Source organism: Protopterus annectens, chromosome 1.part1 (assembly GCF_019279795.1).
Source record: "Protopterus annectens isolate FY-2018-M chromosome 1.part1, PAN1.0, whole genome shotgun sequence".
NCBI classification, from domain to species: Eukaryota; Metazoa; Chordata; order Ceratodontiformes; family Protopteridae; genus Protopterus; species Protopterus annectens.
In genome coordinates this window covers 189078083-189096163 of record NC_056726.1, presented here as the reverse complement: position 1 = coordinate 189096163, position 18081 = coordinate 189078083, and the positions used below count along the sequence as shown (strand labels likewise).

General features: G+C 38.4%; 1 protein-coding gene across 1 annotated transcript; it reads right to left on the bottom strand.

Moving 5' to 3' along the window:
- Positions 1-252: 252 nt before the first annotated feature.
- On the bottom strand, positions 253-16134 carry LOC122813227 (nuclear receptor subfamily 0 group B member 2-like). The gene is made up of 2 exons (XM_044085422.1): positions 15405-16134; positions 253-688 (listed from the first exon to the last, which is right to left on the bottom strand). Exons 1-2 carry the CDS (start codon positions 15979-15981, stop codon positions 435-437), a joined length of 831 nt encoding a protein of 276 aa, XP_043941357.1. The 5' UTR covers positions 15982-16134; the 3' UTR covers positions 253-434.
- Between the last annotated feature and the right edge of the window lie 1947 nt (positions 16135-18081).

The following is an 18081-nucleotide window of genomic DNA, read 5'->3' as shown; positions in this document are numbered from 1 at the left end:
AGCCTCCTTAATTAGTAAGTCTGCACAAGTTATGGGAGAAAGTTGCCGGTGGATGTTCTATCTCATGGGAAGTTATGCTTGTATATCAGATTGCTGTTCCATAACTTTAACATTTGCTGTTCAATGCTTTAACTGTGATGTACACTACTAATATTATAATGCATCACGTTTGTTTTTAAAGATATAATAGACACATATGACTTAATTTAATCAAAACCTGTGATCTCACTTAGATATTAATGAATAAATAAATGACTTTACAAAGCTTTTATTTTGTACAAAACCATAAATAAGCATACAATACTGACTGTACATGAATCTTCATTAAAGCTACAAACTTAATACCATTTTACTAAACATATAAATGCATACAAACAACATATTTAGTTAGCAGTACCAAAATATATTAAGTGCAAATCAGTTATGTACCACAACTATCTTTTGTCTGAGTTATTGTATATAGTTTCTAACAGCAAGTCTTTCACGTTGACATCACCTAGGACAGGCCTAAAGAAAAGTTCTGTGACTGTGGAGGCTTTGATATCGCGGAGTGTTGCGAGCGCTGTCAGGAGCCAGACGAACCTAGGCTGATTTCGGCTGTACATCATTAGGACAAATTCATTAAGTGTCAGCTGTGCCTCCTGCTGCAGGGCCTTGATGTAGTGAGGAAACCGTAAGCCACAGACATCTGCAAAGCACAGCAATAAAAACAGAAATAACTTTAGGGTACTGTAAAATTTTATACGAAGGCTGTAAAAGTGTTTTCAAAAATCATAAAACTGTATATATCTTCTTGCTTTTTAACCTTGAATAAAACAGCATAGTCTGAATTTTTCTACTCCAGCATAGTTTTCAGTTATGCAAAATTATCTCAGATTATGACACTTCATTTTCATTAGAGAACCTGCTTTTACCCCAGTTTTGTCGCTTAATTTAAGGAAACTGAAGAATTAGTACAGTATGCTAAGTAATTCGGTTTATGGTAGAAAATAAACCAGATTCAAGGTGTGTCTCAAAAACTTCAGTTTTATTGGAATTATTCATGTTGTCTGTGAAAAACTGATGAGGCAGTGTCAGCCAATAGCCCGTTTAGTGAAAGGTTGGTTAGTGGTACTGCTGTATGGCATCCAGTCTAGTGAAAGGTGGGTTACTTATACTGCCATGTGGTAGCCAGTCTAATGAAAGGTGGGTTAGTCATACAAGTAGGTGGCTTCAGTCTAGTGAAGACTGAATTAGTGGTACTACTGGTGGTAGCCAGTCTAGCTTAGGGGTACTAGCAAGTGATAGGCAGTCTAAAGAAAGGTAGGTTAGTGGTTCCATTGCATAAAACTTTGCTGTAGGTCAATGAATGCATATCTTACATATAGTATGCCTTGCAAGTTCAAAGTTTTTCTAAAGATTGCCTGATGTCAAGGATTGGCAGACAGGAAGGAACAGTACCTAAGGTGAATTAGAGGGCTTCCTAACATATACATATATTGCCTGCATGAATTACTGTTCTTCTAGAAAATGGGGGAATGGTAGTTGGAAGCCTGGGGGATTGTGCCCAAACAAAGGTACTAGAAATTCTTAGTTTTTTGAAATGTTAGACATATTATAATCAATGGCCATGGTACATTAAGCAATAATGGACTGAACTGACTTGCATACTGACTAGTTAGGTACAGGTCTTATTTGGGCTAATAATGGAATCTTTAAAATGGGGGAAAGCAGAATTCCTAGCTTCAACAGATTATGTAAAACGTTAGATAACATGTTATCTAGGAAAGTTATCTGCTTCATTAATTCACTGAAAACAAAAACGGAACACCACTGCAGCCAGGACGATGTAAAAGAAAAGAAACGCAATTTATTTCAAGACCAAAACAGAAGCCAGAAGCTTCATCAGCAGTTGAAAGGATTAAAACCAAGTGCATTTAAAACAAAGTAACTGGCGCTTGTTGACGACATCACCACAAGCGCCACAATGTTGCTTAAAGTAACACTTAAAAGGGCAACAATAACAAGGAGGGTGGAAACAAATACATAGTGTGCCCTGTAACACTTATTTAAAAGAATTCAACCATTCTAAAATGAAGTGTGAAGCTAAAAAATAGTATATAGTGAGTATCAAAAAACAAGAGCAACTAAATGTGCTACTACATCGGGTCACCTGACAGGAGCAAACAATGAGAAAAAAGCTTCATATCCAAGGAAATCAATGTGTTAGGGTTGCTATTACTTTAGGCTATAGGTAGAATAGAGCACTGAGTGGGCTTAACCCTAGCAAAGCAAAATATGCAACATTGATCACTGTCCTTGGAGTTGACCAAAGGGGTAGGTTGGTACACCACTAAGAATAAAAGAGTGTAATCTAAGGTAGCTCTTATATTTGAGAATAGCAGCAATGTTACAGTTTTCGTTTAGCCCAGGAAATGAAAAGGCGTCCAGTTGGAGTTGCCATTCGAGCTCACGAGTCTCAACAATGAGGGATTGTGGGCCACCTCTGATATCCATGCTGATATGATCAATGCCCATGAACAGGAAGCATTTTTTTAGCTTCACACTTCATTTTAGAATGGTTGAATTCTTTTAAATAAGTGTTACAGGGCACACTATTTATTTGTTTCCACCCGCTCTCCTTGTTATTGTTGCCCTTTTAAGCAACATTGTGGCTTTGTGGTGATGTCGCCAACAAGCCAGTTACTTTGTTTTAAACGCACTTGGTTTTAATTCTGTCATCTGCTGATGAATCTTCTGGCTTTCTTTTGGTCTTGAAATAAATTGCGTTTCTTTTCTTTTACATCGTCCTGGCTGCAGTGGTGTTCCGTTTTTGTTTTCAGTGAGTTTTCTTGCTTCATTAATTCAGGTACCATGCACCTGTATTCCACTGCCATGTTGCCAATCACTCAAGAAAGTGTCTGCATTCATGGTTCACAGCAACTTAGCAGTAAGTACTTTTTGTGACATGGCAGGGCCCCTGTACCTCCCAACACAAGGACTCTGACCACACCCATAATTTTAAAATATACTACTTCCAAGAAACATGAAGTTGAGGAAAGTTTATTTACAGATCAAGTCTCTGTATTTGTGAGCAGCTAGAAGGCAGATATGTGAAATATAACCCATTTGAACTGGCATAATGAAGGAGCAGATATTGTAAGGCAGTAAACATGACTTAGTTGGATTTTAGCAATACTATACATTATATAAGCTGGAGACTGAGCAAAGGAAATCAAAAACTGCTGCTAAACTTGACCAGTGATGAGGATGACATCAAGAACGACTGCCTCTTCTATGAAGATAGAGTGAGCTACACAGTGGTGAGGAGATGAGAGGGATTAGATAATTTAATATAGGTATAGGTAGTGCTGTAGTGCTGAAGAAGTAAGCTTTTACATACCTAACAGTATAAACATAAACACGTGCAAAGCATTAAATGGAACTTGTGACTACAAACAAAAAGTATGTGTTGTATGTGTCACTGTGTGTGTGTGTGTGTGTGTGTGTGTGTATGTGTGTGTGTGTGTGTGTGTGTGTGTGTGTGTGTGTGTGTGTGTGTGTGTGTGTGCGTGCATGTGTATGTGTGTGTGTGTGTGTGTGTATGTGTGCAATACCTGAAGAGACAACTGAGGGAATGATTCTAAAGGCATGCTTCTGGTTATTAAAGTAAACGTGTTGCAACACCTGCGAACATTATAGGAAGTATGGGTCTTCAACATAGCAAGCATTCCTCCTTAAACATACAAAACTGTAATCAGAAAATCATCAGTAGACATTTGTCTAAAATTAGCGTTTCGTGTATTGGGAGAGGCAAACCCCATAGACTGTAGTGTGAAGGGTCTGTGCCCTCATATCCCTGTTCCTTATTATAATCATCTCTGAAATTGCCATTACTCAAGGAAAATGCAAATGCTTAATCTTTGTGAAAAAAAAATAAAGTAGTTGCCTTTCCTCTTTCTTTAGCATATTTTGGGGGTATATTTTTTTTGAAACACAGTGCTCACATTTGCCTGATCTGAGAACTTGTGTTTTGCAAGTGGAAACAAGTGCCAGAAAACAAATAACTTAAAGTATTTAATCTATGTATGGCTTGTTGTTGTAACACAGATGAATACTTCACAAAGTACTGGGATGCACACATGACAAGAAAGCGTAACAACATGGAATTAGTACACTCAGTGAAAGCAAGATGGGCGCTGATTGTAAGAACATGCTGCACCTCTAGGTATAGGAGTAAACCTGCAACTTAGTGCATATGATGGCAGCATAAGCTGGGAAGGAACTATATGGAACTTACTAACACCTCGTCTAACTAATTTCCTTCTTTAATAGTATTGGAATAGTTTACCGCATAAGGGTGGCAATAGTAGGCTCTATAAATGTGTGGTCTATGACTCTTGTCTGTCAAACCTGTGAATGGGACTCACAGCACAGTCGCCGAGGCATGTCTTTCTGAGTAGGAATACAGTCACTAAAGAAAATGAAATGACAGGCACAGGAGAGTCAGAATGACTATCTCTTATCACAAGCTAGGTACAAAACGCTGTGACAAGATATTATGCATGCTGTGCTAGTGTGACCATCTACATGACATTGTGCAGGCTATATTCATTACCATTTAGGTCAGGATGTTGATGAACACTACCTCTCAACCTCTTAGCATAAGAAATATTGACAAAGCCTAAAGTAACAGGACAAAGACCCAAAAATAGAGACAGATTTTAAATAGTCCTCTTATAAACACAGAAAGTTGCTACAATAACAGGATTTGTGTTAGCATGCATTTCCTGAAGGATATGAAGTCTAAAACTCAAATGTGTGTCATTATGTAATGACTTCAATCCTCAGTGATTTGCTAGAAAATCACAAATTTTATGAAAAAGAGTCCAAACATATGAAGTAAAAATTTGGGAAGTTTAGGGGTATGCTCGAATTTAGCCACAAAACCATGGGAAGGGCCACCCATTAAGACCATACGACTTGAGTCACTCAGGATTGGCAAACTTGATGAAAAGAGCATGTGCTTTTTTTCATTGGTCTTGTGCATCTTCGCTTATCAGTTACTAGACAACATCCAGGGACTATAAAGTGGTATAAGGCATAATGGTGTCGGGTGTCTCCTGAGGCTGCTGACAGATCATGAACATGACCCCATGTAATGCTGTATTTTAATATTACAAGAAGATGTTTGCAATGAGTGCACCATTTCAGCAAGACATTACATGCTAAGATGCCAAATAAGCTTATAGCCACCTAGCAAGTAGTGTTTCTTAAATTATTTTACCATCTAAAATCAAATACTTATTCATTTACTATTAGTAATACATGCAGAGACCTGCAGTTTATTGATTTTTATAATTCATTTTAGTTTACTGTTGTTATAATCTTTACAGTCTGTTGTTACTGTATTAACTATGATGTCACATGCAAGGCACCATGGAGTATTGAATTTCAGAGTACTGTCACAGAGATACCTATAAATTTATGTTTTATGTCTTGAGGCACATACCCTCACTTTTGAAACAAAAGATACTTCTATTCATATGTTTTTTGGATACTGTGTAACTGACTTCACAGTCTGTCTTCTCCACTCCCCCACAAGCCATGCAGTATTTATTTATTTATTGACAGCTACAAAATTAGTAAATTGTATGTTTGGTCAAATGCGCATAAACATCTGAGGCTTTCATGTTTTGTTTCCTTCTTTTATGTGCTCTTTGTAATCTGCATAAATTATCAGCATTGCTTTTATCCATGGAATAAAACACGGAATTAGTACTTCAGATTAAGAAAATGTAACTAAAAAAGTGATGTACTACAACCTGATGATATTTTTCTGAAAACAGGGACATAGTGTTTCTACTTTAAGTTTACTCATGTGCCTCTCTTAATCATTAAAATATGCACTCGATGAGTACTAGATATGCTATATCTAATAGTATTTCACTATGAAAATAAAATTAATTCTATTTCTTAACCAAAAAGTAGAAAAGTCATATAGACAAACCAGTTAGTAAAAAACACAAGAAAAACCTAGCTAAGCTAGAGTTTTCACTGTGTGATATCTTAAACCTCCTGTAATAGTGGCCCATGGAATATATGTAAATGACACCTTAAAGACATCAAGTGCTTCAGCTATATGGCTTCTGAATGTCCATGGCTTTTTCCTTTTTTTCCTTTTTATGTCTTTAAGGGCAGATTCAGGCCAACAAAGCCAAATGCCACTAGCTCTGGACATGCATGTTTTGGCCAACTCATGACCTCGTCAGGACAGAATAAGTGAACTGTTGGCTGTATTCTAGAAACACAGTGTCTGTTTCTATTATACTTATCATGGGTATTGCAGTCATACTGATACAGCAAACAACCCGACAAGTACCTTGAAAAAGTGTCTTTATATGACAGGTGACAAGAAAGAAAGGTTAGTTAATGTGAGGAGTAACGTACTGGACAGAGTAATTATGGTCTGTAGAGAAACTTTGTGAGGGTAAATTAGATTTATGAAACAGATGTTTCTTGCCAAAAAATTTTGTGCATCTTTTAGAATCATTACTAGTGATTTTACACCATAGAGAGAAGTTACTTTTTACATTATGTTTTATGTATGTTAAGGGACAGAAAGAACTACCCATGTGATTTCAAAAGAAAAGTGTTTCCTTCACAATGCATTTTACCTCATCAAATAAAAACATATCCTGATTAGAAAACAGAAAAAGAGCAAAATACTTCCAATTATAATAAGTTATGAATGACTGCAAAAAATAAATAAATAAATAAAATCACTTTTTCTGCCTTTTTTTGCAGTATTAACTTGTTAAAAGAAAGGCTGCTATTTTACAAAAGTTAAGCTACTGTTTTTTTGCATGTGCCCCTAACTTTGGTCTTTTCCCTTAGTAGTGTTCCAGAATGGTGGCAAGTAGTAAAACTGTAGTAAAACTGGGTATCATTTCACAGAAGTGGTCACATCAAGGGAATGCTAAAATCTGTTAAAAGGGTCACGTGAGGAATTTTGTAAAGGTTCACCTTCTGTGTGTTGCAACTGCCTTCTAGTACATCGAGGGTTCCAGTTTTCACTATGAAAGTCTGTTTTTAAGGATTTGTTTCCCAGCCGTTATCTACAGTTCTTATTTCTAACTGGATTTTACTGTCTTAGTAATGCTTTCCTTTTTTTCTGCGGTTCTGTGTATTTTTAAGTAAAGAACTGAAAATAGAGCCTTTATTATAGACAGTATCTGCTTAGGAATGCTAAAACAGACACATAAAAAACAGTGTTAGTAGTTAGCAGTGAGTCTGGTTTAAAAGCTGCATTGTACGAGCATGTCTGAAGCACCTTTGTAATATGCAGTTGTACACATTTTGTTTTATTTTTTTATTTTATTTTTTTTTTGTTCTGTTTTTGATCCACTTGTTTTTCTTTCGAGAGTTCTGGGGCTTATTAATTCCTAGGGTGAGGTTTGGGAGAATTAGGATTTGGACTGTCATATTGATTCAGACTCTCATATATGTGGATGGACAAGATTTTGCTTTTAGCCCTATCAGTTGCCCTCCGAATGCCTACAACTTCCAAAGAAGGGGTGTACAATGGGTTTAGTGATGTACATGCCTGCCTTTTTGAGTAATCAAATGGCCCAACTCCCTTGAAGACAACACTTCTGCTTGACCACCAGCCTCCATCAATATATCTGTAAAGACACTGTGCCCAGATATATGCCCTCAAACCATCCATCCTGAGAGAAGTGAGCAATTGCTGCTCTGCCTTTACTGCCCAGATTACCATACTGTAGTATGGGTCACACCATTGTTTTGTACATCTTACTTTTCAGGTTCTTTGGCATTCTTCTATCATATACTGAGTTAACTCATTTTCTGTGCCATTGATAATAGAGGTACTGGACCTTCTCTGACAAAGCTACAAAAAGCTGGACATGTATCTAGTTTTTGGTTGCAAACGTTAATACTAATTTTTTTATTTGTTTCTATTGTTGCTATTTACTCCAATTGCTTTATGATGCAGTCTTGCTTTCTGGGGGACAGCAACAGATTTTATCTGCAGGTGGCTTGATATCCACATGGTTTCTAATACACAGATGTTAACTTCACTTTTCTCTTTGTGATTAGTAATATGGTGTTAAAGAGTTTGTTTTTTCAGCAGTGGAGGCCTGAAACTACTCAGTCATTAAACCAATGAAGATGTCACAGGGCTAGGTCATGACAGAAATGTTAATGGACTAGTTAAACCAATGAAGATGTCACAGGGCAAGGTCATGACAGGAATGTTAAGGGACTGGTTAAACCAATGAAGATGTCACAGGGCTAGGTCATGACTGGAATGTTAAGGGACTAGTTATACCAAAGAAGATGTCACAGGGCTAAGTCATGACAAGAATGTTAATGGACTAGTTAAACCAATGAAGATGTCACAGGGCTAGATCATGACAGGAATGTTAAGGGACTAGTTATACCAATGAAGATGTCACAGGGCTAGGTCACGACAGGAATGTTAATGGACTGGTTAAACCGATGAAGATGTCGCAGGGCTAGGTCATGACAGGAATGTTAATGGACTCGTGACACCAATAAAGATGTCACAGAGCTAGGTCATGACAGAAATCTTAATGCACTGGTTAAACCAATGAAGGTGACACAGGGCTAGTTTATGACAGGAATGTTAATGGACTAGTTAAACCAATGAAGATGCCACAGAGCTAGGTCACAACAGGAATGTTAAGGGACTAGTTAAGCCAATGAAGCTGTCACAGGGCTGGGTCATGACAGGAATGTTAAGGGACTAGTTATACCAATGAAGATATCACAGGGCTAGATCATGACAGGACTAGGGGACTAGTTAAACCAATGAAGATGTCACAGGGCTAGGTCATGACAGGAATGTTAATGGACTAGTTAAACCAATAAAGATGTCACAGGGCTAGGTCATGAAACAAATCTTAATGAACTGGTTAAACCAATGAAGGTGACACAGGGCTAGGTCATGACAGGAATGTTAATGGAATAATTAAACCAATAAAGATGTCACAGGGCTAGGTCATGACAGGAATCTTAATGAACTGGTTAAACCAATGAAGATGACACAGGGCTAGTTCATGACAGGAATGTTAATGGACTAGTTAAACGAATGAAGATGTCACAGGACTAGGTCATGACAGGAATGTTAAGGGACTAGTTAAACCAATGAAGATGGCACAGGGCTAGGTCACAACAGGAATGTTATGGGACTAGTTAAACTAATGGAGATGTCACAGGGCTAGGTCATGACAGGACTGTTAAGGGACTAGTTATACCAATGAAGATGTCACAGGGCTAGGTCATGACAGGAATGTTAAGGGACTAGTTAAACCGATGAAGATGTCACAGGGCTAGGTCATGACAGGAATGTTAAGGGACTAGTTAAACAAATGAAGATGTCACAGGGCTAGGTCATGACAGGAATGTTAATGGACTAGTTAAACCAATAAAGATGTCACAGGGCTAGGTTATGACAGGAATCTTAATGAACTGGGTAAACCAATGAAGATGACACAGGGCTATGTCATGACAGGAATGTTAATGAACTGGTAAAACCAATGAAGATGACACAGGGCTAGGTCATGACAGGAATGTTAATGGACTAGTTAAACCAATGAAGATGTCACAGGACTAGGTCATGACAGGAATGTTAAGGGACTAGTTAAACCAATGAAGATGTCACAGGGCTAGGTCATGACAGGAATGTTAAGGGACTAGTTAAACCAATGAAGATGTCACAGGGCTAGGTCATGACAGGAATGTAAATGGACTGGTTAAACCAATGAAGATGTCACATGGCTAGGTCATGACAGGAATCTTAATGAACTGGGTAAACCAATGAAGATGACACAGGGCTAGGTCATGACAGGAATGTAAATGGACTGGTTAAACCAATGAAGATGTCACATGGCAAGGTCATGACAGGAATGTAAATGGACTGGTTAAACCAATGAAGATGGCTCAGGCTTTTGTTATGCACTAGCAGCTGACACCATTATTAGTGCTTCTGTAGGAAACACACATCTTTGGGAAGAGGTGTCAGAGCTGACCAGATGTTGATATGTTTGACTACTACAAGACTCCTGCCTATTCGAGATGGTTATCTTGCTTAGGAGCACCCCCCCCCCAACAATGCAGGGATATGCAGATGAATGGAGAGGGTACAGAAGTAATGATGAAATGTTGTCTGCAGGATTTTATGATTTCTATTTTGAATGTTTACCTATTCCTGAGCACTACAATAGATTCAGCTAGCCAGATGCTTAGGGAATGGATTGTGTCTTAAAAGAAGTTGACTACTTTAGGAGGGGATTCAGACACTGTTTCCTCACTGGATTAAGTTAATTTGAGCGACAGGCAGTGCCACATTCCACACTATGTGGAAATATATTAAGAGACTAGAGGACATACATAGAATACTGGACCTCACCAGGATTTATTTATTTATTTTTCCCTCCTCTTTTTTTTTTTTTTGTCCAGGATTGACAAGGTACTTGTGTCTAAGGGTCAAAACCAACTGATACTCAGTCTGTAATATTTTGATATCAGACTATTCCCCTATGATGATAACAATTTGAGGAGACTGAGAACAATGGTATAGGCCTTAAATACAAATCTGTATTTCTGTAAAGAAGCTGCATTTAAGGATAAACTGATTTCCTTCTTGCAAGACTATAGGCTTATGATGACAGCCTTGGATGATAATTTTTCTTCTTTGGAGTGAGTTAAAGTGAAAAGTCCATACACTGTGCCTGAAAACTAGTAAGGAGTAGAGAGAAAATTAGTGCTAAGGTTAATAACTACCAGGGGATGTTAATTGGTGCATGGCATGTTGTGGTAAGGGAGATCGGAGGTGCTGAATCCAGAGCTGCAGAACTGAAAGAGGGCATAACACAGATTTTATGAAAAAAAGCTCTTATAAATTAAGCTTTTGGAAGACTCCCTACAGAAACTGAAGCACTTGGAAATGAGACTAAATGTTAAAATGAGGACAGATAGGTGGCCTGGCTTTGCTATCTTAGTATAGGGAATTAAGTCAGAGCTCCTAAGGTGGTTTTGTACTACACATGACTGTATGGTGAAGAGGAAGGCACATTTCTACAAGATGATGTGTGTATATATATATATATATATGTATATATACATTCCTTTAAATTCTCCAGGGTAGAGGAGGCAATAGCTATGCTGTTAGTGACTCCAACTGCCCAGGAGGAAATTGAACTAGTTGTTGTTGCTTTTCTTTCAGCTTTTCCCGGTTAGGGGTCGCCACAGTGGAACTCTGGTCCGCTAATGATTGGCAGTTGATTTTTATGGTGCTGAGGTGCCGGCCCGACGCCCAACCTTCAACAAAGGCACGCCCATTCATGCATGTCTTTTGAACGCCACTCAACCACGGGGAGGACATGCAGACTCCACACAGAAGGCACTCCAGCAGAGAATCGAGTGGGAGAACCTTTTGCTGTGAGGCGACAATGCTACCACTGCACCACCGCAGCTGATGAGTGAAATCCGTAGGGGTAAGTCCCTCAGTCCAGGTGGTATTCCTTTAGAGATATATCATCAGGCTAGGAACCTTTTTCTCCAGATCTGGACAAGACTGTTTAAAAATATACTGCAGGGGGGGGGTGGATACTTAACTCCTGGAAGCAAAACAGTGTTGTCGGTCATTCAAAAACCAGGACAGGACCCTACATGTACCTCATTATCTCACCCAATCTTGGTTTTGAACCATGACTATAAGCTCTTTGCTTCAATTCTGTCTAAGAGATCACCCAAGTACCTGTCATGGCTAATCCATACTGGCCAGGCAGTTTATATATGTGTATAATGCTATCAGACCTACTTTTGATAACCATGTTAGAATTGAATTATCAATGATGCTAGTATCGATAAAATACAAATCTTTGGTCCTAATTAGGTGTGATGCTGAAAAAGCCTTCAACAGGGTGAACTGGATACACTTGAGCAAAACCCTGACCCTAGCTTGGATAGCTATTTTAGCTTTAGCTTTGGAGGATTTTATTAAGCTCCTGAGTTTTTTGTTTCAGTGACGAGGGCTCTAACATTCTTGGAATTATTGATCTTACTTTTGGTCAAAACACTTTTTCTTTTATTATAAAGCTTGTTAATATTATTGTTCTACCATGTGGGTACAGCTGCAACTATGCAACTGTTTACATGCTGGTATAGTGTAGTGGTGTACACTTTGGCATATTCAGTTGAGTTAAGTGGATTTGGTGGGGATTTGAAGCTTGCCAATGTATCACTTAAGATTAGGTAGTTTGAGTTAAAGAAATTTCTAAAGGCACCTTGGGTGGAAGAGATCTCTGGTTCCAGTTTTATCTCGAAGAAGACTGCTTTATGGTCAGACCTAACAAGTGGTGAAGATAAGCAGGTATATGAAAAATGCTCTCATATTAGTAAGGGCAAGATCTAAGAAGTTATTCCTGCTATTGTGTACTCTGACTAATTCCTCCAGGGCATTTGTATTGACAAAGACCAGGAATCTCTGTGCTTGTACACTAGTGGTGGTGTAGGTTTCCAAGTCTATACCTGGATAGGTTAAATCACCTAGGTAAATGGTAATGCTTTAATACTGAGTGATTCTAGTTCTTGTAGATAGGCTTTGCAACTTTCCTTTCCCATAGAGGGAGTTCTGTAGCTCGTTATTATATGGCACATGACCTTTCTGATGGTTATCTGGACATGAAGAAGCTCTAGTGCATCATGATGCTTTACCAGCCTAAATGTGAGTCTCTTCAGGATGTAGATTGAGACACCTCCACCTTTTTTCTTCTCCTGTGTAGTAACTGGTATAACTGTGTGGAAGATGTTATAGCCCTGCACAGCCAGAGTGCTGTCCTTTACTTTAAGCCATGCCTCAGTCACCATATAGACTTCAGTGTCTTCCAGGATGTGAAGAGCTGGTAAGGAGTGGAGCTTCTTGTTCAGGCTCCTAGCATTGATCAGTAACACCTTCACATTCTTCTTTGCTTGTTTCATTATGCTAGTAGGTTTATCAGGTTGGCATTTCCTGAAAAAGGCATCATGGGGCTGGACATTGTCATTGCCAATAATCAAAATGCTAGAGGGGACAACCTTAGCAAAGCAACATGGAAGAGCATATCCTCCCATGCTGACAAGTATTGCACCCTTTTGAATGACAAATAATGAATTAACTGGTTGCTTTACTTATGTGAGGTAAATTTAGGATATAAGCATAAACCATTTCATACACTTTTACAAGGAGGGTGACAGGCAGCAGCACCATCCTTGCTGATTTTCCAGATTAGCTCCAGCATCACATTTCCACAAATGTCACATCAGCCCAGTCTGACCATGAACTGCAATGGCATTCAGAATAAAGGCAGTGAGGAAAACACAAACTGTTTTATTGTGCTGAGACAAAACTAGCAAAGCATTATGTTCAATTCATTTTACTATGAAATGTTTCTTTTAGCTACTGGGTGTTTATATTTTATGATGGAATTAGATTTAATCACAGAAGTTTTATACTCAAGAACTTCTGCATGTAGCTTTGTAGTCAAAACTCTGGTTGCATTCATAAGAGGTAATTATAGCAAGTATATACTTCACAGTTTTTTTTTAATCCCTGCTTCCAATATTTTTCTCCAGTAAAAGATAAAAGAACAGAAGCATATGGATATAAGTAGCAATTTTCCCAGTGTATAAATTCTAGGTGTTACAACATCTATTATATCACATTTTAGTAGTTGCAAGTGCAAGGTATGGGTGCCTCCCACTAGAATATATTAGAACACTGAATCCAGTTTGAAGGAGTCACATTACTCGCCATCCATCCATCCTTTGCTAAAGACACAATTGAATGTATGGCACTTTATTAAAAATGTGTATCTCTTAATGAACCGTGCATGTAATCTGTGTTCACAGTAAAGGAAAAGAGGAAGGACATGAAAAATATTGATGTATCTAATAATAATTAGGAAATCCGGGGAGGACGCAGTCTTTTCTGGGGCATATTCAAAAATAAGGGAGCATAAACAGAAACCAGAAAGAAGGAGGGCAAGAGATGATGTTGGGAAGAACTTTTTCACTGAAAGGGTCGTGGATGCCTGGAAATGCTTCCTTGAGGTAGATTTCGAATTGAAACAATTACATATCTAAGTAACATATAAAATAAGGTGACTACAATAGAATGTAGAAAGATGCAAGATACTGATTAACAAGGAATGGTAACTTACCACTATGCAAGGGAAAAGGACAGGCTAAACAGACCAAACAGACTTATCTGCCAAATGTTTACACATTTATGCATTTGTAAAAAAAAATGTGTGTATACCTCAGAATTAAATTTCTTAGAATCCATGTAACTAATAATAGCATCCAGAACAAAATCAAAGAACTATCAGTAATGACACAGTTATATTTTAGAGAGTTCCAGCTCTGTTGTCCTTGCTCCACATGAAAAAGTGATGCTGCTACAAAGACTGTTATGTCTGGCCCAAAATGCACAATATTTAGGCACAGCTGAAGCACATCACAACTTATAATAGCTCAAAGTGGCAGGCATAAAATATGTCAGCCTTTGAACACTCATCAGCACAGAAACAGAAATGCTACATCATTTTAGGTTTTAGATATTCAACCCCCCCCACCACCACCACCACCAGATGATTTTCTAAATACCTGGGACATTTTCTTAGTATGCGTGTGTGTGTGTGTGTGTGTGTGTGTGTGTGTGTGTGTGTGTGTGTGTGTTTATCTGTGCATGCATATGTGAAGGATGTGTATGTGTGTATCCATTCAGCAGTCTTAAGCAATGAATCTAAATCTCTGACATACCAAAAAATGTTTTAAGTTGTTTGGCAAACTCTTTTTATGCTGTCTTCCTGTCAATGTGCTACCAGATAACAGGCTGCAACTTAAAAAGTGAGATAAATTTAAAAAGAAATCAGACATTGTTATTACATTTAGTGAACAAAATGTGTGAACCTACTTCTACTTTCCGAGAACTGTACAAATATGATTACTATCACCTGTAAGGAAACTCCTGTCCTAATTTTCAAAGAGCGTTGTAGTTGTCATGCCAAGCCCTGACTCAGACCCTTGTATGCACAGCTACAGATGCAGGATAATATGGTTCTGGAATGCTCTGTACAGCTGCAGCATTTAGCCTAGCAACTTCTGCCATTTATCATCAGCAAATCCCTTAACAGGGGGCACCAAGGTCAAAAATAATTTTAACCAGGAAAAAAATTACGTTTGTGATGAATGTTCTTCAGGATAGAACATCATACTTGCTGTGAGTCAGAATGTCATGAATACATTTGCATTCCATACTAAGTGCTGTGCATACAAATGGCTGTAAGTTCTGAAAAGGTGATGAAACGCAACGTGTTGCCAAACATGGCACTTACCAGGGTTAAACAGAATAATTCCTTTGAGATAGGCATATTCCTTTGCACAGCTGTCTAGACTCCATAATTTCTCCAACACCATCTTTATCTTCTGGACTTCTGTAAAGGAAGCTCCATTTGTGTGAGTCCCTGATGTAGTACCCTCTTTCACAGATTCATTAAGGAGAATCCTCATTAAAAGGCTGGGTGCTACTATGCCTTTAACCTCAAATTCTACATGCTCCTGGGCTAAACCCAAAACAAACAAGGGTGCCCAGCAATTTTGAATCAGGAGTAGCTGATCCTCTTGAGGCAGCTGATAAAATGATGGTAGATTCTTTATAAAGTTCACTGTCTTTAAAAGTACTTCAGAGGCAAGGCGGCAGGTGAAGTCTGGGTTTTTCAGGACAACTTTCCTCCCCTGCTCACAGGAGCAGCTACTGTTTGGTGCTGGGTGCTGGTAGTGGTGATGGTTACTGTGATGACACTTCGTCTCAGTTTGGTGCTCCTTGTTAAGGATCCTATACAGAATGCTGTTTGGTGCATCATGTCCACATTGACACCTGCCTGAACGCTCATACTGAGATGGATGAGCCATCTCTGTAGTACACGCAGTTCACTGACCCAAGTTCTGAGCAGCTACTGGAGTTTTAATAGCTATCTGAGAAAGCCTTTCTGGCTGTTGCACAAGGTTATATCTGCCAAAATGAGACACTGCCTTCTCTTTTTATAGACTGCAAGCTGAACAGTAATGTGACCCTGCACTGTAAAAATTACCTTGAACTTTATCTGCTGTGCAGGTTTTTCATTCACAAGCAAACTAGGCGTGGCCTGATAGTCTGTTGACTTACAGTGTGTGACTAACGCTGCCTGACTGAGACACTGGGGATTGCCCTGCCTTGCTCAGAACAAAAGCAGACGTGTTGTTTACACCATGAATTCTTGCAATACTGGAGATAGCTGTGCCATGGTACCAAGGACTCAAAATTAAGGCTGCCAGTTAAAATGATGTAATTTTATAGCAGGCAATGTATCATTCTTAGAGTGTCCTTGACTGCTAACGTATCTAAGGAAAAAACACACTAGCTGCCTGTGCTACATATTGAAGGAGTAATATACAAGCTTTAGGGTAAAGTAAGCTTGAGAATGGTGTGTGTAAATGTGCATACATACATACAAACACATACCCCATATTTACAGACACTGTATATAAGGTGTGTGTGTGTGTGTGTGTGTGTGTGTGTGTGTGTGTGTGTGTGTGTGTGTGTGTGTATAAACAGTGTGTTTAAATATAAGCTGCTTTTTTGAATCTGCAGCAATTATCTATTTGCTTATCTTACTAACTAGCAACCATTTCCATGTGGCCTAAGGGCCTGATCTGTACTTAACACACATCTTAGCAAATTTATCCCAAAAAATGTTATTCCATGGAAAATGAATGGTTATAGTCCTGATAGCAGAAGAGATATTGTAGTCATATCTACTTTTTCACAAGTGAAAATTTTTACAGGCCGATATAAGTTTGTGTCATAAATTTGAAAAACTGTACTGGAAGTGATCTTGGTGTAGTAAACATAAGCACAGCATTCCATATGCCACTGATAAAAATCATTAAAATGATTTACGAATATTTCTGTACCCCGATTTCACCCCTCAGACTCAAATGCAATATGTACTGTATGAGACAATGGCAGTGATTACAAGTCAGTCTAGTCTCACACAACATATTAATGCTACCTTTGTTTATGGAGCACAGTAACTAGATGTGGGAGGTTGGGATAATGGTTAAGGTGTTTACCTTACAAACAAAAGGTGCAGGGTTTGATTCTCACATGGGGTAATTGGCTAGGCTTAAAGTGGTCCACAAGGACAGTTAACCTAGTACTAATCTAAGAGTCATATACGTTTCCAGACAGGACCTTCATTTTTGATAAACAGACAGGATACCTTGGTTCACTGTGTGGAACCGTGCCAGGAACGTTGTCTTACTCCCAAAGTATATACATCAAACAAAGAGGCAGTTGGTACCCTAGCCCAAGATGCTGTAATACAAGTGTGTTTATTATATGTCATTAATGTGCCACCCGTTGTCCACTATGAGTGGATACAAATGTCTTAGTCCTACATATGGCCCTCTGTCTGCCTATGTTTCCTGCCGAACATGAACTATATTTTGAAATAAATGTTCACATTTTTAATGGTAGAATATTTTTCTATGTGGCCCTTGCTTACGTGGATAATGATGCAGACACTTTATTAGTGCCTTAGTTTTCAGTTACTGCCATCAAGTAACACTACATTCTTTAAGTACATTAAACAGAGGTTTATGATCGAGTTTCCAATAGTAGCTGAGAAGCAGTATTTTTTTATTTAAGGTAAGCAAAACAGGAACAAGGTTCTAATCTTTGGGAGCTGTCACTGATCTGTGTCTACAGGCCGTGTGACTATTTTTCTCACCCAACCATCCTGATCCTTTTTTTAATATGATTTAATCATCACATTTTAGTCAATGGTGTAGGTATATATATGTTAACAGAAAAAAAAAAAACACTGTATCTTTACCCCTTGTTAGTTTTATTCAGAATACATATATTTTACTTTTAACAATTTTCATTGACCCAGAATTATGAATTCCCGCTCATCGCATTAAGCTTGGGTGCGCTATGAGCAGTGACAAACAGGGAGTTTGAGATTCAGG